At 32.9% G+C, this 22,276-nt stretch overlaps 1 protein-coding gene across 4 annotated transcripts in view; it reads right to left on the reverse strand.

Moving 5' to 3' along the window:
- The window catches only part of LOC142344581 (phospholipase D1-like), a 50,867-nt gene that overhangs the window by 19,692 nt on the left and 8,899 nt on the right, over positions 1-22,276 (reverse strand). For 2 of the 4 annotated variants that reach the window (XM_075396365.1, XM_075396362.1), the window contains exons 3-7: positions 17,474-17,629; positions 14,748-14,940; positions 11,776-12,017; positions 7,874-8,048; positions 5,640-5,865 (exon numbers count right to left, since the gene is read on the reverse strand). In XM_075396365.1, the coding sequence (XP_075252480.1) occupies positions 5,640-5,865; positions 7,874-8,048; positions 11,776-12,017; positions 14,748-14,940; positions 17,474-17,629 (992 nt within the window). The remainder of the gene's footprint in view (positions 1-5,639; positions 5,866-7,873; positions 8,049-11,775; positions 12,018-14,747; positions 14,941-17,473; positions 17,630-22,276) is intronic. The other 2 variants (XM_075396363.1, XM_075396364.1) reach the window with 2 other exon arrangements.

Genomic DNA, 22,276 nt, shown 5'->3' on the forward strand with positions numbered 1-22,276 from the left:
CTTGCGTAATATGTTAAATATGCGAAATTGCGTTGTTTAAAAGCCGCCCGGCAATAGCGAGACCAGTTTTGGCCTCATCGTTGATTTATCCAATAAAAAATGTTCAAACCTGTTTAAAATTTTTGTGCAATTTTTTCACCCCAATTACTAGAAAGTCTTTTTTCAAATATAAGGTCTTTTTACAATTAAAAAGAGGTCCACTTTGTTCGAATAGGGTCCAATGAAACAATAATTTGTCTTATGGGTAAAGCTAAAGGTTTTATGGCTCCAAAAAAAAAATTTTCGTAATTTTTTAATGAATTCTTGAGGTTGGATTAAGTAGGTACTCTTATAACTAAGTCTAATTATTCAAAAATTTAGTTTATGATCCCGGGAGCTTTAAACGCAACTATCTAATGCTTTTTGATGTATATGCTTTTTTGATTTTATAAATGGATAAGTATCCAAAATTCATCGTATATTCTTGATATAATAATTTTTGGTAAAAAAAACAATTTCGGTATCATTTGTTACAATTTTTTTGTTTTAATGGAGAAGAAGCAGCGGTAAGACCACTTTAAGTATAGATGTGTACTTCTACAGTTCAAAAACTATTCGGATGTGGCGCTTTATATATTTTTTCGAATTGCATTTGCTTTATTATTTTTTCTTCACATTCAATACAAATTAGACTGTTTTCAAAATAAATCTCAATTATTGACAAGTCAAAATTACGTGCCAGTAAGTATGCATAACAATTTCAGCGAATAGCATATGTTTTTTAACTTCAACGCCGGTTGCACGAAATTGTTAGTGAAAATTTGAATTATGTCACTATTCAGTGTTGACGTGCAGACTTTATCACAATAATGATAAGTACAATTGGCTTACTAAGTATTTTGAAGTTACACGTTAATCTATTGACATTTTCTAGTTGGTGGGTCTGGGTTTAAGTGTCTTAATGTTTTGAAAAACTTTTAATAATGGTTTTTTGAGATTTGCCACAAGCAATCTACTTTCTGCAAACTTTTAGGATAATCTCATTATAGAGATAAATCTCATTCTTTTTCCAGTGTATTATAATGTAGTCTTGAATGGGTGTTTAAATTTTACAATGCATTTTTGGCGTTGGTACTACGAGTACTTACTTATTTTTTTTATTTTTTGACATTTTCCATTTTTTGAGGTTCACTTTTTCTGCCTTTTCCGGTCATCTCATTATTGGCAGATTAGTGGGAAGTCTCATATCACAACAATGGCATTTAAATAAAGCGCTGTATATTTTATTTACATTTGTTGTAAATTTTGATCTTATAGGCGCTGACACCGTTTCCACGCAAAATTGAAATGACTTTTTGTCTGTATTTGTTCCTTTAGTAGTCGTATGGGAGTTTGATTAACAGTTTCAAAAGTTCTGTTTTAAGGTATAAAAGAGCGTTTGAATAATTTCCATTGATAGCTAATTGCTTTGAGGACTTTGAATTTATTATTTTTTAAAAAGTGTAAGCGTATTTTCTAATTTTGTCCTTTTTGTTTTCCGTGTACTTGTTAATTATTCTCAAAAAAGACAGGTCCGATATCTTTTCTGGTGAAATGCAAGTTGTTTGGTTTATTTCACTTTTTTATCTGACACTATTTTTGACTTTTTCAATAAGTTTTTTTCAAAAAACGGATGGACATTGAGTTTTGGTCGTTAGTATTGTTTGTTGTTTTTATTTGATTTTGTTGTTGGTCTTGCATTTTAAGCGCCTTAATGGCAGTTGTCATCGGCCCTAATGAGTTTTTGTTTTTGTCGTATAGTGGCAAAAATATGATTGATCATGGTTGGAACGTTATGTGCAAATGCGCATTATTGAGCCCCCTTGTCAAATTGATATTTTGAGGACTTGAGGGTCATCTTTCTCTGAGAGAATTTTTTGTAGGTTTGACTAAAATTGAAAAGAAAAGATTTTGCAAGTTTGAGGCTTGAAAAATAATAATAGAGTTAGTTCTTCTAAAATTCCAAACTCAACATAAAAAACATATTCAATCAAGTAGTTTCAATTAAAAGATTTTTTGGTTTCGACCCCTTTTGAGGGGGGGGGGAGGAACTATATACTCAAATGGGTTTTTTTTTGTTCAGTCAATTTTGGCCGATCGATATATTCATCGTAGAGAGTTGAGACTGATATCCTTAGAAAGCTTGTACAGCGCAGAATATGGAATTTATAAGATTTTTTTGATTTTCGTTTTTGACAGGGAGATATCGAGGTTTAAACTTTCGAGAAATCAGAGTGAATTCCGTTGATTTCATTCACCTTTTTTCGGAATTTTCGACAAAAATTTTGCCAACTTTGATAAAATTTAAAACAATTTTTCAAAAAAATGTGGTTGATTTTACGTTTACAGACAAAATATATTGTCGGCTATTTTCACTGATTTTTTTGTCACAAATTCCGGCTGAATATTTCACAAAATTCAGACTTTTTCATCAAAAACAGCACGAAATAGCTTTCTTTAGTCCACTCTGATTAATTTTGCAGTAAATGCACACCCAAAAACCACTAACACAATCTTTGTAGACTGAAAAGGGGGCTAATTTCACTTCATCTTCCGTTGAGAGTGCTCTGTAAATAAAACTTTGCCGTTTTTTGCTAACTTCATTCGTTGATTATCAAAAACGCAGCACTTATTTTTGATTTTTTAACTAACAAAATATCTATATCAATGATATTCCAAAACTTCAATATTCCTAATGGACACTCAGCATTAGCAGGACTAGTTCTGTACCAATCTTGGACCGTTATAATCCAAAAATAATTCGGATTGTCGTCAGTCGGTTTTCTATAAAAAAAAATCGATCTTTTTTATATTAATTAAATAACAGAACATTTCAAATCAAAGCTCACCAGTGATAGGTCTTATTGGCTTCCTAAATACACGAAATTAATTTATCTAGTTAATTGCTTGAAAGCTTATGGTCGTTTTGACTTCTAAAATATTTGATTTTTAAATAAAAAATGGCTTTTGAACTTTGCCTCCCTATTTCTCTTAAGTTGATCAACTTCTGGCTTAGTGTCAGCAATCAAAGAGTGCTCCTTCTCTCTGCTGAATTCAATTTTAGTCTTTATTGTGAATTTACGCCTTAAGTTATGGTGTTCTGGCTTTGATACTACTAGATTTCACAATTTTTTTTTAATTTTTAGATATTTGCCCATTTTTCCTGTTTTCTAGTTTTGTCAAATTATCAAGTTATTGTCAGTTCATATATCACATTTTTCGCGTTCAAAAAACGCACAATTCATAATATTTAAATCCTTAAAGATATAGATTGTGGTTCTTCACCGCTTCGACAGTACTTTCTCGAAGAATTTAATTGAATTTTTTAATTTTGTCTCAGAAGATAGATAATGGCTTTGATGACTTTGAAAACAATTGTTTTCGAAAATGAAAAAAAAACATTTCAACTAGGCAATTTTGTTCCTTTTATTGTCTGTTTGTTACCTGGTCTCATTAATTAAAGGGTAAAGATGACATTATTTTTGTCAGGGGATGACCTTCTTTGACCTTCTTTTTGTAGACGTAGGATATTGTTACCAAGTTTCATTAAAGAGAGGTCACAAAATACATTTCAAGGGAAGGTCTCAAAAGAGATTGGTGTCACAAAATCTAATGTTTTTAAAGAATTCGTTAAGACTTTACTGGCTTCGACACGGGTTTTTCATAAAAAAAGTAAATTAGTATTTGATTTTTGTCATATTTGACGTTCTTTTTGTAGACGTAAGACTTGTACTGGATAATTTCAGGTCTCGAGGGCTTCTTTTGGAAGAACAAACGAACCTATTCAATTCTTTTGTTTTGTAATTATGGCTTTCATGTCTTTGGAAATAAATTTTTTTCGATAAAAACAAGTATTACATAATCTTGATTTTTTCTTTTTGGTCCAATTATTACCTAGTTTCATTAATGAGAGGTCACATAATTCTTTTCAAGGAAAGATGTCAAAAGAGATTGGTGTCACAAAATCTAACGTTTTAAGAGAATTCGTTATGACTTTACTGCCTTCCACACGGGTTTTTCACAAAAAAAAGTAAATGAACTTTTGATTTTTGTCATATTTGACGTTCTTTTTGTAGACGTAAGACAAATTCTGGATAAGTGAAGGTCTCAAGGGCTATTCAAATTTTTCATTTTGTAATTAATGGCTTTTATGTCTTTGGAAATAAATTTTTTTCGAAAAAAAACAAGTATTACATAATTTTGCAATTTTTTTATCTAATTATTGCTTATGCCATTAATGAGCGGCCACATGATACATTATCGGTGTTCGACCAAGGTGCAATCGAACATTTTTGGGGGGGAAAGTATGGCTTTACGGCTTCCGAAGCATTTTCTAGCAAGTTTTAATTGATTTATTGTTTGTTGTCCATTTGTTTTTCTTTTTGTAACTGCATAAAAAATTGAATACCAAGAGTTCTTAATTCAGTTCTAAACAAGCATTGGTAATTGTAAACCTATTGGATATTTTAGTTGCTGCCTAATGGTTTTCATTACTTTGAAATTAATTGTTTTTTTTTAAAAGCAGCGAATTCTCTAACTTTAGAGTTTCTGTTCATTTTTGTCTAATTGTTACCAAGCTTCATTATGAACTGGTGAATAACCGTATTTTATGGTGAATTACAAGTTATTTCGTTTATTTTCAGTTTTGTCTGACGCTATTTTGACGTTGTTATTAAGTTCTGTTTATTAAAACGGACATAAACTTTTGATGTAATTAATGTTTGTTGTTGTTGTTTGATTTTGCCGTTCGTCTTCGCTCGCTTTCTTAATATCGGCATATCTCAACAATCTAATGCATCTTATTTTACTCCACTGAGTTATTTGCTTTGGAGGCTCTCCTTTCGTTCATACACCAGTTATTTTTTTGAAAAATTCTTGAATTTTTTGTGTTTTTCCATCTGTTCCTCATTTGGTAGACAATTATGCCAATATTGTGGATGAGCGGGGTCGGAACCTTATGTGCAATCGCACATTACCGAGCCGCCTTGTTTAATTTTTAAGTTTATACGATTGATTTCTCGTGTTGAACATCACGTTTCACTGATAAGCATTGTTCTTTTACAATAAATGATTATGCTTGGAGTTTCTACAACTGGTTAAAAGATTAAACGAGTTTAAAGTTTTCAGTTAATTTTACTTTGTCAAAGAAGGTCAGTCGCTCTTCAAGAAAATTTCACAGAAAGTGCTTCAAGTTGTTCTATTGATGAAAATAGACTTTTCTAGCAAAAAAGATCCTTTTTGATATGCTTGAGATGTTTTTGCAACATACTACGCCACAAACAGACTCTCATAGGCTGTCTTGTAAGGCGCTATACAATTTTGTTCATGGGGAAAGAAATAACCTTTTCAAACAAATGTGAACTTAATTCTGACTCATCTTGCTTTCTTTAAACAGAACAGCTAGTTTTAGTTTACAAGGTGATATGCTACAATCTGTTAAAATTAGGGCTCCCTAGAACTGAAGTGCAGAATTAAACTCCAAATGTAAATTAGCAATTGATTGATTGAGCAAAATTTTAACGATAATGCGACACAACTCTTCCGCGTTAGATTAACCGCATAGCGAAAAAACTTAACTTACTTGGTGAAAGAAAAATAAAATTAATAGATGGAAAAAGTACATGGCTAACGTCTCCGAATTTGGGCACATTATCCTGGGCACGGTAGAACAGTTTTGAAACATCCGGGAGGTGTGGCATGTCCATTTCTGAGGTCTCTCTCTGGGCAATCTGGCGCATCTTGGTCCTCGCTCTGGCAGCGATGAAACTCCTATTCAGCGTCACAAGATCCACAAAACTCTTCTTTACTGACCACGTTGTTTCTCCGTGCTTCAGTTGCAACTCAATCCTGGAATATTTTGCATTCAAAGAAAGAAGCCTGCTTGCGACAGTTCGGAAATTTTATAGCAGGCCATACTTACGTAGTAAATCGGCACTGAATTATTATAGTTCAATAAATATTTTTGTGATGGCCATAATTTTATCATGTTGATCTTTACTATGTCAAGGTATAAAACCAGAGAAAAACTTTCAGATTTCTCAAAAATCAGACTTCTCTTCAATTTTTGGATCCTCATCTCTTTTCTGAAGCTTTTCGAATTGCAAAAAAACTCAAATTGCAAAAAAACAGTACTTTGTAAGAGATCAATAAGTAAGAACGGATTTTATGCAACACTTTAAGAAACTTTCATTATCAACAGACGCCCGTACCGAACGACCATTTTCCATCAGACCAGATTCGGAGTCTTTCCAGAGGTCTTTTTTTAAGAAAAAAAGCTGATGCGGTGACACTTGGTGATGATGCAACAACCACTGAAAAAATTTCAACTTATGGTCCCAAACAAGGTCATAGATGGATTATTCTAAGTCAATTAACGATTTAAATATTTCAAGAGAAGAACATCTGATCTGAGGTACACAATAATGCAGTTGGAGAAATGATTTATTCAAAAGTGAATCGGAACGTCATTCTGAGAATAACTGAAACGGTCACATTCATAACTATTTCAATTTCCGACATAATTGGTTGACCTTAATTTCGATAGTTAACTCCCAATTGATTGTAAAATTAACAGAGTCAACTGGTTTGGAAAATAAAGTCCTAAGAACTTTCGCATTGCAGTACAAGAAAAATTGTTAAAACATAGATGGCAGATTGCCAGAAAATAGCTGCAATAGCTTCTTAGATCTGCAGTCTCAATAAGAACAGTAAAAAAAAGACAGACCAAACAAATTATTCTTTTCATTGAATGCTGAGATGTTAAATTTGGATTAAAAATCTGTATAAGTTATTGCTGCCTCTATAAAAAGCTCTCAGATAACTTTCTTTTAGAGTGGAGACACACATTCACTTGGCCCTATCTCTTTGAATGAAAGTAAAACAAAGTCAGTTTTAGAGTCAGGAAGTCATTTTTGAGAGTGAGGTAAGTCACGTGTGACCAAAATTTTAATCACTCGAATGAACAAAAAAACTCGCTCCACTAAGAGCGAAAAATGACGTCACGCACGCACTTCAGTTGAAATAGCATGAACGACTGAACAAAAAGCAGATTTGAAGTGGTTGTGACGTCATATGGTCGTAACAAAAATCTTGACGACGAAAACAAAAAAAGAGAAGGCGAATAATAGCCCCAGCTATCGCTGTGCGCCTATTAAAAACTTGTAGCTCATAATTTTTCTTCGATTTGTCAGGGAGATATTGAACCATTTTTTTGTTTTATTTCAATCTTGATGTTCAAAAATTAGAAATTCTCTAACACGAGACAAACGAATTGAAAATTATTTTAGACAGAGTTCATATCAAAAGACAAGACAAAACTTGATCTACTCTACAATTCTAATTTTTGATGTCAACCTGATACCCGTTAACAATTTGTTGAAAAGAATTAACTGATGAAGATTTTATGCATATTTTCATTTAGAAAAAAAAGTAGATGAGAAAAACATCAGTAATTAATTTTTTTTCTATGTCTAACGTCTGAAGACATCGCTTCAATGTGTTTTTGCAAAATACTGTCTTTGTTTGTTTTATTTTTGTTTCAAATGAGTTTTCGTCGGACTGATTGATCTTGTTGGACTTCAATTTCCTTAGGAGCTGCTCTTTGTGGCAACGTAATTAATTGACAATGAATGTGAATTCTATCAAAATGAAAATATTAAAGAAAGTTCTAATCAGAGTTGGTCCAAAAAATAACTTCAATTTGAGCTTCGCAAACTTGATCGTTTTAAAAATGTTTTCCTAACGGAACAATAAAAAAGTTGTGACAAACTTAAGAAGTATGTTGGAACATCATTTTCCACGCAGAGGCTCGCACGAAGCGTCTTGTCTTTATGTAAGATTTGGTGTCATCCCTAACCTAATTTGAGCGACTTTGTCCTTGAACTCCCTGGAATTGGGTCTGACATATCTGAGGTCATCATCATAACTGAACTTGACCTCCTCGACTGAAGGCGGCGTCTCTCCAAACACTGTCACTTTCTTCCTTAAGTCCCTCGAGAAGATTGACTTGTACGTCGGGGTGGTAGGCATTGCTAGAAAATATAAACTTCTATTGAAAGATTTCATTTTTAATATCTTAATACTTTATAAAAAGTAAACCCAAATTACAAACTGCCAGGGAAAATTGGCCGTGCTCGATACAGAAAGTGGAGTGTTTCCTATCATGAGCGTGGTGGTCAAATCATGAAAATTAAATTCCACCGCAACATTGCGTTCTTAAAAGTAGATACCACATTTTAGTCGTACCTTTTTGCGTTTTTTGAAAGCGCATTACCCTCCGAGAGACTGGAAGTGGAAATATAAATTAAGTGGAAATATACCAATTCTATAGTTTAACAGCAGAATAATTCCTCAATTTTGTAGATGTGCTCAAAAATTAGCATGTAAATAATATGGTATAATTATAATCCGTGCCTATTAGTTACAATTAGCTTTCGTTGAAGAAAAAGGTTTCAGGACAATTTACCAAATTTCAAGTTATGCAATGCCATTATACCCAATGCCAACTTTAGTTAAACCTATTGTTAAAATTGCCAGAACGACTATATAATTAAACAAGGAGGCTCGGTAATGTGCGATCGCACATAAAGTTCCGACCCCGCTCATCCACAATTTTGACATAGTTCTCCAGCAAATGAAGAACAGATAGAAAAACCCAAAAATTCAAGTATTTTTCAAAAAAAAATTGTTGTATGAACGAAAAGATAGCCTCCAAAGCGAATAACTCAGTGGAGAAAAACATGATGCATTATATTATTGAGATATGCCAATATTAAGAAAGCGAGTCAAGACGAACAGCAAAGTCTAACAACAACAACAAGCATTAATTACATCAAAAACTTTATGTCCGATCAAAAAAACAAAACTTAATAACAAAGTCATAATATAGTCAGATAAACCTGAAACTAAACAAAATAACTTGTAATTGGCCTGAAAAGATATGGGACCAGTCCATAGTAAGGTTTGGTAACAGTTAGACAATAAAGAACAAAAACAGTAAAGTTGAAAAATCGCTTAAAACTATTAAAAACAATTAAATTCAAAGTAATGAAAACCATTAGAAATCAACTGACATATCGCATAGATTTACAAAAACTAATGCTTCTATAGAAGGGGATTAACAACTGTCGGTATTACATTGTTTATGCTGTTACGAAAAGAACAACAAATAGACAACAAACAACAAATCAATTAAAACTTGCCTGAAAATGATTTCGAAGCCGTAAAGCCATTATTTGGCCCCCAAACTATGTCTTATTGCACCTTTTTCGAACGCTGATAATGTAATATGTGACTTCTCATTAATGAAACTAGTTAAAAAGTAAAAAAAAAGGAAAAAATGGCAAAATTAAGTAACGCTTGTTTTTTTTTACTTCCAAAAACATGAAAGCCATTAAATACAAATTGAAATAATTAAATAGTTTCGTTTATTCTTCAAAAGGAAGCCACTGAGACTTGCAAATATCCAGAATATGTTTTAAGTCTATAAATGAACTTCAAATATGACAAAAATCAAAAATTAGATTTTTTTATGGAAATTCTGTTTCGAAGCCAGTAAAGGCATAACGAATTCTTCAAAAACATTAAATTTTGTGACACCAATTGTTTTTGACACCTTATTCGGACAACAATATTGTCATATTTGGCCGGTAATTAACAGACTAGGGAACAAACAGACAATAAAAAGAACCAAATTGGGAGATTACTGAGTTTTTTTTTTAATTTTGGAAAACAATTGTTTTCAAAGTCATTAAAGCCATCAGCTATCTACTAATATCAGAATATCGGCTCGTCTATTCTTCCATGAAAACCAAAAAGACGGGGTCCTTGTACAGCATATTTTTTAAAACTAAATAGACAAAGTAAAAAAGACAGTTAAAAACAAAATTAAAAAGTTCAATTAAATTCTTCGAGAAATTAGTGTCGAAGCCGTTAAAACCGTAATCTAAATCTTTAAGGATTTTAATATAATCTACTGCGCCTTATTTTAAACGCCAATAATTTGATATATGAACTGTCATTTACGTGATCATGCGACAATTATAGAAGAATTGAAAAATGGGCAAAAAGCCAAAAATTAAAAAAAAATGTAAAATCTGGTAGTATCATAGCCAAAAAACCATAACTTAAAGCGTAAAACCTCAACAAAGACTGAATTTAAACTCATTCGAAAGAAGAAGCATTCTTTCAATGCTGACACTAAGCTACAAGTTAACAAATTAAGATAACAATTGAGGCAAAGTTCATTAAGCCATTTTTTATTTAAAAATCAAATATTTTTAAAAGTCCAAAAGACCAAACATAAGCTTTCCAGTAACGAATTAGATAACTTATTTTGGAGTTGATTTGGAATCCAATTGGACCTATCACTAGTAAGCTTTGATTTGAAATGTTTTGTTATTTAATTAACATAAAAAAGATCATTTTTTTAATAAAAAAACAGTCTGATACAATCCAAACTATTTTTGGATTGTAACAGTCCAAGATTGGTCCAAAGCTAGCCCTGCTAATGCTGTTTGTGCATTCAGAACACCTAACTTTTCGCATGCCATAGATATAGATATTTCGTTAATTAAAAAATCAAAAATAAATGCTGGGTTTTTGATAATCAACCAGTAAAGTTAGCAAAAAACGGCAAAGTTTTAATTACAGAGCACTCTCAACGGAAAATGAAGTTGAAATTGCCCCCTCTGGAATTAAAAAGATTGTGTTAGTGGTGTTTGGGTGGGCACTTCCTGCAATATTAATCAAAGTGGACTGAATAAACTTATTTCGTACTGTTTTTGATGAAAAAGTCTGGATTTTGAAATATTTAGCCAATTTTTTGACGAAGAAATTAAATAGAAATAGCCGAAAATATTTTTTGTCCTAAAAATAAAATCAACAAGACTTTTTAAAAAAAACTCTAACAAATTTTAGCAAAATTGGCGAATTTTTTCTGTCAAAATTCCGAAAAATGTGAATAAAATGAACGGAATTCACTCTTTTTTCTAAAAATTTTAAACCACGATAACTCCCTCTAAAAAAACGAAAATAGAAAAAAGCTTTTTAATTCCAATTTCTACGCTGGACAAGCTTTCTAATGATATCAGTCTCAACTCTCTACGATGAATATATCGATCGGCCAAAATTGGCTGAACAAAAAAAAACCCATTTGAGTATATAGTTCCTCCCCCCTCAAGAGGGGTCGGAACAACAAATAGCCGACTATATAAATAAATGACCCGTGGGACTTGATTAGAAGCGATATGAAATACATCATTAAAAGTGGGCTTGCACTGTGTTAGGTACTTAATTGTTGGCATTTCAAAGGAGTTTTTAAATTTGCAAATTGTTATTACGACGGAAACAAGAATCAATTTCCACATTTGAGAAAAAATAGTTTCATAATAAGGAAAATAAATGCAATGTGAAAGCTGCTTTCGCGATCAAGCGCAAATGGGCAAGCGAAAACGTGGGACACATTCTTGGTAGGAACAATTATTTCGATACCGGTACACGTTTGTAATGAGTCAATTTATGAACTGTCTCCATGAAGCATTCTTAGGAAAACATGGGGGCAAAGAGTAAACTGAGCATAATATTTCTAGCATAACAAGAAGAGATTCTAGCTCAAAACAGAGCCTCCAATTTGAACTCCTGTATCTTATAGGCAAAATATGACGTAATCACATCTTCTCTCCAGGTCTGCTGCTATTTGGTTCAAAAGTATAGTTGTAATACTTCTCATTCTGTCACCGAAAATTGTTGTTATCTCACCTAATTCGTCTTCAGTCCAGGCGTAAATATTCTCCTGATCATCTGCATCTAAGTCAATAGAGGGTGTCAACTGATCTCTGCTAGTTGCATCTGCAGTGGCTACAGCTGTTGAAGAACCATCTTCAGCTTTGTTTCCTTCATCGTCTAGTTCAGTTGTCCTGTCTCCTTCTGTCGTAATAATAGGACGAGTAGCTCTCTTAGTGTCCCAGAATAAATCATGGATGTTGATTCCTGAGCTTGGTCTGAAACAATGCCATCAAACAGAATTGTACAACTTGGAGCAGAATTTCTTTGATCGCAATGAAATAGTCATGTCCGATTTCGATTTCTTATAAGTCGTTAGGTTATTTAGTGACCTTAAAGCTCTGTGAAGCTCTATTAATGCGCAATACCTTTGAAGACAAAAGCTACATACTACTCAATATTGTGACAGCAAATAAGAGCGGAAAAGATAAAACGAGTGGTATTCGGCCAAAAAAGGTATCAAAAGATAATGCTGACCCTAAAATGCATATGAAGACTACTCCTTGTCTCAAAAGAACTTTCTGCTTTTCTCTCTAAACAATAATTTCGCGCTGGATTTATGCATGAACCAAAATGTCAGATGGGATTTTATTGAGTAAGACTGCTGTGATCGTTCCGTAATCTGAGCACTGCGTATAAGATAGTCAGCAGGTGTGTCACTTCATCAATTACGATACAAAAAAGCGAAAATTATTCATCAAACGTCAATTTGTGCTGAAGAGAATGTTTGATATTTACTAAATTAAGAAAAAAAACTGATAGCGTGAAGAGATGAAAATAGTTGCAGCTAAATAAAATATTTTGGCTTAATCAAATCAATTGGGGTGAAACTTCTACCTAAAATGCTGTCTTAAGAATACAACATCTTAGATTAAAGCCACTTTACAAGCTAATCCGTAGAAAACTCACTTCATCCAAAATCTAAGAATAAAGCAATGAAAACAAAAACAAAATCGTACAGCCTGGTAATTGATCTGTAAGCGCTTTCTTTTAATGCATTTTCTCATGTCGAAATCAGTTTCTCATTTTGAAATGCCTAAGATTTTGAGACAACGGACGCTCTTCTGGAGTAAGTAAAACTTGAATCCTGCCACCGGTAAAATACTGGGCCGCTAGCAATTATAAGTGTCCCTGTTCAACATTTCTTAGTAGTAGTACAAGGATCATATATGATGTCAAACAAATCATTTCTTAGTACTATCCTTGTATGACTTCAAAGAAATCATAAATGATCGCTTTAAGTTTTCGTGGGAGAAAAACAAATGAGAAGGCTTAACTGCAAATCATATTGGGAGCAGTTATTGCATAACTTGTATGAAATCATTTATGATCTTTGTATGACAACCAAGAAATCATTTATGATCCTTGTATGACTACAAAGAATTCATATATGATCCCTCTATGACGACTAAGAATTACATCCATGTTGCTAGTGGAGGTAAAAGGAGCATAAAAGAGGGAGCATTGCAGATCATTTTGTGAGCAAAAATTACCTAAGATGAAGTTATTTAAAAAATATTCTATGTATAGTTTCTGCTATTTAATCGACTTACACTTGTTTTGAATAAAATTGATAGATTTTTCTGTCATTTCTAGACTTTTTTTCTTTTTGCCCATACGTAACATCAGGAGGCATAGTATCACTTTCTCATGGTTTTTCCTTCAGCTACTCAAAGTTTTTAAAGGAAGCGTCTATTTTTTTTGACACCGCCAATTCTCAAGTAGCAAAACTATTTCTTCGCACTAATGGAACCATTTTTCACTCTCAGCTGTAGTTACATTTTGGATTAATTTTGAAAATTTGTATGTTATTGAGTCTGACAGCCAAACATAAGAAACTATATTATTTTATCTTGTTATGTTTAATTTAATATAACGTCCTTCCAAACGCTGGAAGAATGGATAGAAATGAGAAAGCAATGAGGATTTGCGAGAATTTAAGAATATTAAATCTATTAATTTCCAAAACAAGAGAAACTGACAACGTCTATTTTTTTAAAGTTGGTTTGATAATTTTACTTAATCGAAAAAGTAATAGAAATTTTAAAATGATGCCTCTGTTGAATAAACCAGTCTGTAAAATGAGGGCCTTAATGTGCACACAAAATGTTGAAAGCGATAGAAAATACAGCTCGAAGATGATCGAAGTATTTAAATTTTGTTTAGTCTTCTCCTCGTTCTCTCGAAAAAGTGTTTCTTGTATTTTCGTGCAAATCAAGAGTATCACAACTGATCAATTGAAAAAAGTTTTTATCGATTTATTCCTTTTCATCTGATTTTGCTCCTTTAAGCTTGACCGTATTCCCTGTATCAAAAAAAATTAAGTGAATGGATCGAATTTCTATTTCTTGGCAAGGGTGGCAATAATGAGCCAAAAAGGGGAAAAGTCTAGACAAACAACTGAACTAAATTTAGAAAAAAAATTAATTTGTTCTTTATATAATACAAGTAAACATAACACAAAGAGTTTTTATACTATGCAATTGAAACCATTAGTTTTTTTCACACAACAATAGGCGAGCCGAGTCAGGCTCACAAATATACCTATTTGTCAAAAGGAAAATGCAACAAATTGGCAAAAATTAGTTTAAAAATCATCCTTTTCTCCACTTTTCTTCACAAAAACAGTTTTATACCACAGAAGCTGTAGTTTTATGGTATCTTCAAAGCATTTTGAGCAAAATGCGGTCGTTTCAATTCCCAATGAATGCGAAAAGACAAAACGAAACGCAAGAATAGATTGGTTATTGGCAAAATAGCTGAAAAACTTAGCTGAAAATAGCTGAACTTAAATGAAAAATTTTACCACATATTAATTAATATAACGTAATAACAATTTTATCGCAACAAAATTTTTTATTACAAATTTTCCAACGTTTGACAGCGGAGCTGATCGAGTAATATAATTAGTGACATTTGAAGTTCGAAAGACTTCTGAAAAAACACACCTGTCAAAGTCTCGTTCTGTTGATATAATCCTGAGAGATCCCCCTCTCAGTGGTTTTCTGTAGTCTGGTCTGTCAGCAGGAGTCCTTGAGAAGACGGAGTGTGAGTGGTAGAGTGCCTTCCTATTGGATGCCATTCTACCCAATACTCCTCCAGAATGTCCCTCTGTCTTCGCACGAGATCCAGGGCGATCACCTATGAAATTTATGTATGCTATGCAGGATCTATTTTGTCGAATAACAAGTTTACGTCTCATGGACCATAGTCGTAATTAACCATGAGTCCGGACTGCAATGTGGAGCCGAATGGCTAAATAGGATGACGAAAGGGGGCACCAGGAGGCACAAAACTTTTTACGGTAAATTACCTTAGTTGTTTTTACCGACAAAAAGTTTTTATTCTCAAAAAATCTAAATTCTAAAAGTCAAATATTTCTATTGGTAGTTAAATATCACAAAAATTCTCTAAAGCCAAGAACCGCTGCTAAATTGTTACTTTGCGTTCAACGGATGCAATTAAAAAATAATTTCTGGACCGAAAAATCAGAGAGCAGCTCAAAGTGTTAAAATGTTTGATTTTTATCTTCTCTACGCTTTTCAAAACCCTGCCGATTGCCGGAAAATAGCCACCCTTGATTGCAATAACCAAGATTGGGATTGAAAGAAGAGAAAAAAGCTAATGAAGAAAGTGATTTTTGTACATAAACAATTTTAAAGTGCAAACTATTTTGATGTCATTTTGGACCTGAACATACTCCTGTTTCGCAGTGAGACAACACAGGGGCTAGTGTCAATACCAATAAGCATTAGAGATGGTAACCAAGAACAAAGTTCGAGTAATGGGCATATAAAATTGGGCTTTATGGGTTTATCCCGTTTCTATTTCTGATTTCGTTTTTGATACTGACTCTGTTCATTTTGAATTGCTTTGCTGAGCAACTGCTGTCTGAAATACTTTTTAGCAAAATGAGAGAAGATTGAAATTAGCCTAGAGAAGTCAAAAAGATTTCACATTAAATGATGAACAAGCTGTGAACTAAGGGAAAGCAAAAAAACAACAATCGACGAAGTAAAAAAACATAGCAAGACAAGGCCTCACGAACAAAAAATTTTCTTTGACTAAACAAAAACCTAGACTTACAACGGACTAAAAGTGAATTAGGGAAAAAATTTCGAGAAAAGTCAGTTAATAAATTTTTTTTAAAAAAAATCTGAAAATCAATGTCAAAAGTCCGCATGTGAACAAAAAACCACTAGCGAGAAAGTGATATTCAGTTCAAACAAAAAACTAGGCCTAGAATGAACTATGAACTGATTGGGACAATCATTTAGAAAAATCCTATCCAAAAATTGCAAAAAAAAAGAAAAAAATAAGGTGAAATTGCCGTATGTGAACACAAAACCAATAGCGAAAAAGCGAATTTTTGTTCAAAGACCGTTTTCTAACTCTACTTTAAATTTAGAGTGAAAACACAATCAGGCCACAAAACCACTCGTTTTTCGTACGAGTTCACTTCCTGTTTCGGAGTAACCAAAATCACTACTCCCATTTGACTTCAGAAACCATGAAAATGTGTGAACAGATCTTTAAAAAAAGACAGCGCCCCAATAAAATTCAAATTCTTTGAATTGTAAAAATAGGATCTCTATAATAGCCGGCTGAGATTAAAAATGATATGACATGTTTCTTTCAGTTTCTGGCACGTTAAAGCTTGATTAAGAATCGAATCAAGGCTTTTTGTTCGGGAGTAAATATATTGTCATATTGGGCTGGACTTGAAAGATAATTTTTTGCTAATTCAATTAAAAATTATACTGTTTTAAACTGAATTAACATAAATGTCACATATTTGACCGAGATTACCCAAAAAATTACAAATCTTTTCAATGATTAACTCTTTCTTATCTTAGAATTCTGAATTTTCAACTAAACTTAGAATGTTTAGATTTGAAAAAAGAACATCTGATAAAGTTTATCAAAACCATGTCGTTTTTTTGTTTAGGCTGGAATTAAATGTTAGCAATTGTTTTCATTAAACCAATAAAACTTAAAATGCATTAGAATTAAAGAAATTGGTGCAACTTTAAAAGAATAATTAGTTCAATTTACATCTTTTTTTGCTCTGCTTTAGAATCAATATCATCTTTGTGCTGTGTGCTTGAGCGAAGACTTTTTGTTTGATCTAAAATCGCTTGTTGTTTTCCATAATTGCAACTCAATATAAAGTACTTCTTGTACAGGCAAAAACAAATCTACAATATAAAAAATGCAATCAAAAAGTGAACCACAACATGTACAAAATTTGGATCTTCATTAGCCCCATCAAAAAAAATCAAATCAAATAATGAATTCCTCTAAATCAAATACTTTGTACACTACAAAATTTCTCCATCAAATTTAGTAAAAAAGAACGAAGCTTGGTGAGCATAAGGATTATCACCCACTAAAGTGGTTCAAAAAATTGGTTTTTCCAATGAACTCGGTGCTAGAGTCCGAAAAATTACAAAGAACTTGTCAAGATAACTGAAATATCAATTAAAAAATTTTTTATGTGAAGACTAAAACAATTTTCATAACTAATTTCTGGCATACACCGAAACGATAAAAATCTCAAGCAATCCACAACACACTTAGATCAACCATTTTTAGCAACTTCGTCAAATTGATTAGCCATAACAAAACATTGAAAAACCGGTAGTTATAAAATCCTTCAGTTATGAATACTTACTTCCGCTAGAGGCGTCATTGCTGGTCAAGCCTCCCCCTCCTCCTGCTCCGCCAATCGAATCGATTCGATTTTGGCGAGTGAGAGTCCTTTGTGATAACGAGAAATTCATTGGCAGGAGTACATCACGTGACTCTCCTTGGTCAGGGGACATATCTGCTAAAATGGAGACGATTGAATATATTAACCCAATCAAACTACAACGCTTACTTGTAGGATAAATCGTACAAAAAATCATACAACGTCATCACCGTGCTCTAGAAAGATTTTGTGCTATCATTGCGAGATACTCATCAATTTTGTACGGCTTATAGAAGATCCGTTTTTCTGAAGAACCGTTTTTATGAAGAACCGTTTTTCATAAAATTTTTTATAAAATTAAAGTTTTTCAAAAAAGTTCTTCTTTATAAAAGCAATTAGGCTACCACTCTAGAAAATTCTAGATAGTTCCTTTCCCAAAAACGGTTTACGTTCAACGGCTTCAGAGGTTTTTCGACATTATCAAACGTGTCGCCCAGAAATCAAACTTCCGGCTGTGAAATGTGTGATGGGTAAGTAAGTATACCCTAGTGATGAGCGGATTCAAATCTTGCAAGAATCTTGCAAGATGATTCAAAACTTTCAAGATTCTTGCAAGAATCTTGCAAGATATCAATCAAGGCAAAAAAATAAATCGGGGTACAAATGTTTTAGGAAACATCTTTGAAGCAAACTTTTGTTTATTAAACAAATTACAAAACCGAATTCAATGAAAAAAAAATTAGCTCGGATTCAAAAACTTGCAAGAATCTTGCAAAAATCTTGCAAGTTTTTGAATTCTGGAAAGTTTATTTGTGTGTAATTGGTGGCTGAAACTAACTGAATATTGATTTATTTTGATTTATTTTGTCTGGTTTAGTCGTTTTGTTTGTTTCGGAGAACTGTGTAAGTGCGGTTTTTTTGCCGTACTGAATCAGTACTCCTATAGCTTATTTCAGTAACTCCGCCACTGCCGGTCCCCAGCCCGGAATGAAAAAGGAGGAGGGATGAACCACAAAAATCATACTGGAAAATCTCGAAAAAGTCGGTTTTTTAACTGGACTGAATTAGATTTTCCGACAGTAGCTTAACTATTTCAGCTCCATCAACCGCCGAGTGCAGCCAGCGAACCAGGTAAAAAAAATCGAAGAATTCAAAATCTTGCAAGAAACTTGCAAGATGAATTCATAATCTTGCAAGATACTTGCAAGTTGAATTCAAAATCTTGCAAGATTCTTGCAAGATGATTCAAATCTTGCAAGAATCTTGCAAGCTGCTTGCAAGTAGTATGCATTCCCTTCCAAGATTGCTTGCAAGATTCTTGCAAGATTTTGAATTCGTCGATCACTAGGGTAGGTAAGATTTCCGAGAACCGAATCCCATTGGAATTTACGGGAAACGATGCATCGAGAGACTTTAGTTGCAAATTGCTTTCCAAAAGGGATCTCCTACAAGTCATACGGGATGTGATTTAGATTCATATTTAACCCATTTCGGTGTAAAAAAACAAGTTTGTTGTAAAACTCAGCTTTTTGTCTTTTGCATGTTTCGTTGCATTGAATTGATTAATTTATAAACGTTTGTTCTATAACGAAAAAAGGAAGCAAAACAAAATGGGCAAAAAATAAAAGTAATAGGCTCTCAGAAGATATCAAATTACTTAAAGATGCTTTCTAGCTCCAAGCCAAAAATTGGTAAGGAAACCTAAAATTGTTTTTCTTACCAATTTTCTCTTGTTTTCTTTCCATTTTTCTATTTCTCTCCTTTTCTTTTCATCTCAGTTAGTTATGAGGTTATATGAATTCCAACAACTTCAGAAAATAGAGAAAAATGGGGGGGGGATATGGTTTTCATGGCTGCATCCGTAATTAAAACCAATATTTGCATTCGTTCTACTGTTTTTCTAAACACAGCTCTTATTTTAGGGTTGATCAAGACAAACATTATATAAAAAACAACACTCTTTGCGTTATAATTAAACTGTTTGACAATTTTCAAGGAAAAAATTGTGAATTTTAGGGTAATTATTATATTCTGCAGCAAAAATTTAGCTAACAGCGTATATTCCTTCCGATCAATTTTTAGTAGATGATTTTTTAATAAATGATGCGTCAAACCAACCAGTTAGCCCTCTCTGTTTTTGAGAAAATGATAACAAAAGTTTCAGTCACATTAATAAAATGTCTCTCAGTGAACATTCTAAATATCCAGAAACATGAAAAAGAGCATTGCCGAGGTGATATTAGATTGTTACGTCATAGAAAATTATATCCTCCATGTTCAGACAAAAAAGTTATCTATAAGAACTTACAAGTCTATTGACAAAATTAAAGATATTTTACAAGTCGATGCTTCATCTTATGAAAATTTGCTAGTCAGGTGAATAACTCACATTCCGTCAAAGTTCGCTCCACCCACGTTTCGTCATCTTGGTTTTCTTTGCCCATACATCCCTTTTCGATGGCAAAAGACAAAAAACAGCGGTGCGTTTGAAACAAATAATTTCAAACAAAAACTTCGTAAATTTTTGAATTATAATATTAACAATATTGTAAACTAATTTAACAGAGTTCATCACTGCTTAGTTTTATTTGCAAAGTTTTAAAGCCTTAAAAGATATATGCATTCTCCTTTTCAAATTTATTTTGACTGATTTTACTCATTTTTTATTTACGTTGTTTACTATATTCACTTTAACTACCAAAAATTTTTCTCCACCTGGTGGTTGCTTGCCGCATTCTGAATTATTATTTTAACTTTCTGGTATTCATTCTCAATTCAAGCAGAACGGTTCTGTTTAGAGAGTTTTCAAAATTTAATCAAAAAAACTTAAGAATTTAAAAGTTGAAAAATTATTTTGCAAGGACTCGAACGATAAAAGTTTATGTTTGAAAAAAATTTATTTCTGCAAAAATTTGTTCAGGCGATCCATTACCTTGTGAGAACTTGTAAGAGAACTACGGAAACCACGCTGTTAATTTCAAGAGTAAAATTTATTGTCCAAAATTATTGAAACTTAGCCGTCGAAAAAACCAGAAATTTTACAGCATCTGCGTCCCCCAAAAAACACAGCCGGCAGATTGCCGGATAATAGCAACGATAGATGCTTGTGGCTTTCCATGAATTGGAAAAAATAAAGAAATAAGGTAGACAGATTGACCACCAGTCCTTTTACCTAAAAGCTAATGAGCTCTACCTAAGCACACAAATTTTAACTGCAAAGCAGTAGAAGTCACTGAAATTGAAAAAGTCAATTGCACGAAGTCAGGTCGCAAGAGTCATCGATGGTGACAACGAATTAATAGCATAGCACACCACGTCCTGACGTACAATTCAAAGAATTTTCATTTACTAAAAAAAGACTAGACCTAGAACGGACAATGAGTGAATTGGGAAACCCAATGTAAAAAAAAAACAGATCAAAAAAATAATAGGACAGGAATGCAAAGTTAAAATACTGCAGGTGAACAAAAAACCACTAGTGAGAATTTGGTTCAATTTAGAAACTGGGCCTAGAATGAACCAGGAATGAACTGCAAAAACCATTTAGAAAAAAAATCCGATCCAAAACTATGAGAAAACAGTTAAGATCAAAATGAAAGTGCAACATGTGAACAAAAAATCACTAGCGAGGAAGCGAATTTTGTTCAAACACCGTTTTCTCACAACACTTTAAAATTCGAGTGAAAAAATTCCACGCTGCAAATCCACTCGCTTTTTCGCTCCACTTCCTGTTTCGGTGTGACCAAAATCACTACTCCATTTTGATTCAAAAATAATAAAAATGTGTGACAGATCTTAAAAAAAGAGAGCGCCCCCAATACAACTCAAATTCTTTGAATTGTAAAAAATCACGATGTCCCCAATAATAGCCGCTATCATTTATTTCTTCTAAGGCAGAAAGTCCAGCCTTACTTCAAGTTTAAGAAAATTTAGTTTTTTTCTATCGGGAACACGATGTTCGAGATAGGGATAAGTCAATCGCTTCAGCGTTTTATGAGTTTTCCACTAACAATATTTGCAGCACAAATTATTTGCAAAAATATTGATCGACAAATATCCAAGCTTGCTGTTACCGAGTAAAAAAGCGATTGAATATAAAGCGAGACATTACACATATATTAAAATGCGTACAAAAATTGTTCCAATTTACGCATAAAACTCGGAAAAAGTTCGTATAACCGAATTTTGAGTAAATATAACCACGATATGTACGGATTAAGGTAGTTTTCGGCTTATTATTTCTAGGTTCTCTACACGATTGTTGGCTGATTATGACCCGATTTTTACGTCAATAACATCAGACAAAAAACCGGTAAAAGAGCATCGAAAAAATCCTGCCGTCTAAACTCATTTGTTGCTATCATCGATGAGTTAATACGCTGCTTTATATCGTTTGTATAGACTGACTATATCAATTTGAACGACGAATTAAACCTATTCGAAAGAGTGTTTTACACCTTTAACACTTGCATTAAGTTCCTAATCCATATTTAATAGGGTTGGTGCAATTACGGCTTCACGTGCCAGCCTCAATATGCTTGAAGGTATTTTATAATGGGCAAATCAAAAGAATTGTTCTACTCACATATTGATACAAACGATTCAATGATTGGTTCCAAACTTTTTCTGCTTTTCTTTTTCCAACACAATTAAGTTTAAGCGCCTCCTGCAATGTTTTGTACACAAAAAGCCAATTACTTTTAGGGCGTAATTACCCGTTGCGGAATAAGCAGACGGAATAAATATTAATAAATCTAAATTTGAGAAGATAAGACCAAATCAAGT

This window comes from Convolutriloba macropyga, chromosome 8, assembly GCF_964194025.1.
Source record: "Convolutriloba macropyga chromosome 8, txConMacr16.3, whole genome shotgun sequence".
Classification (NCBI taxonomy): Eukaryota; Metazoa; Xenacoelomorpha; order Acoela; family Convolutidae; genus Convolutriloba; species Convolutriloba macropyga.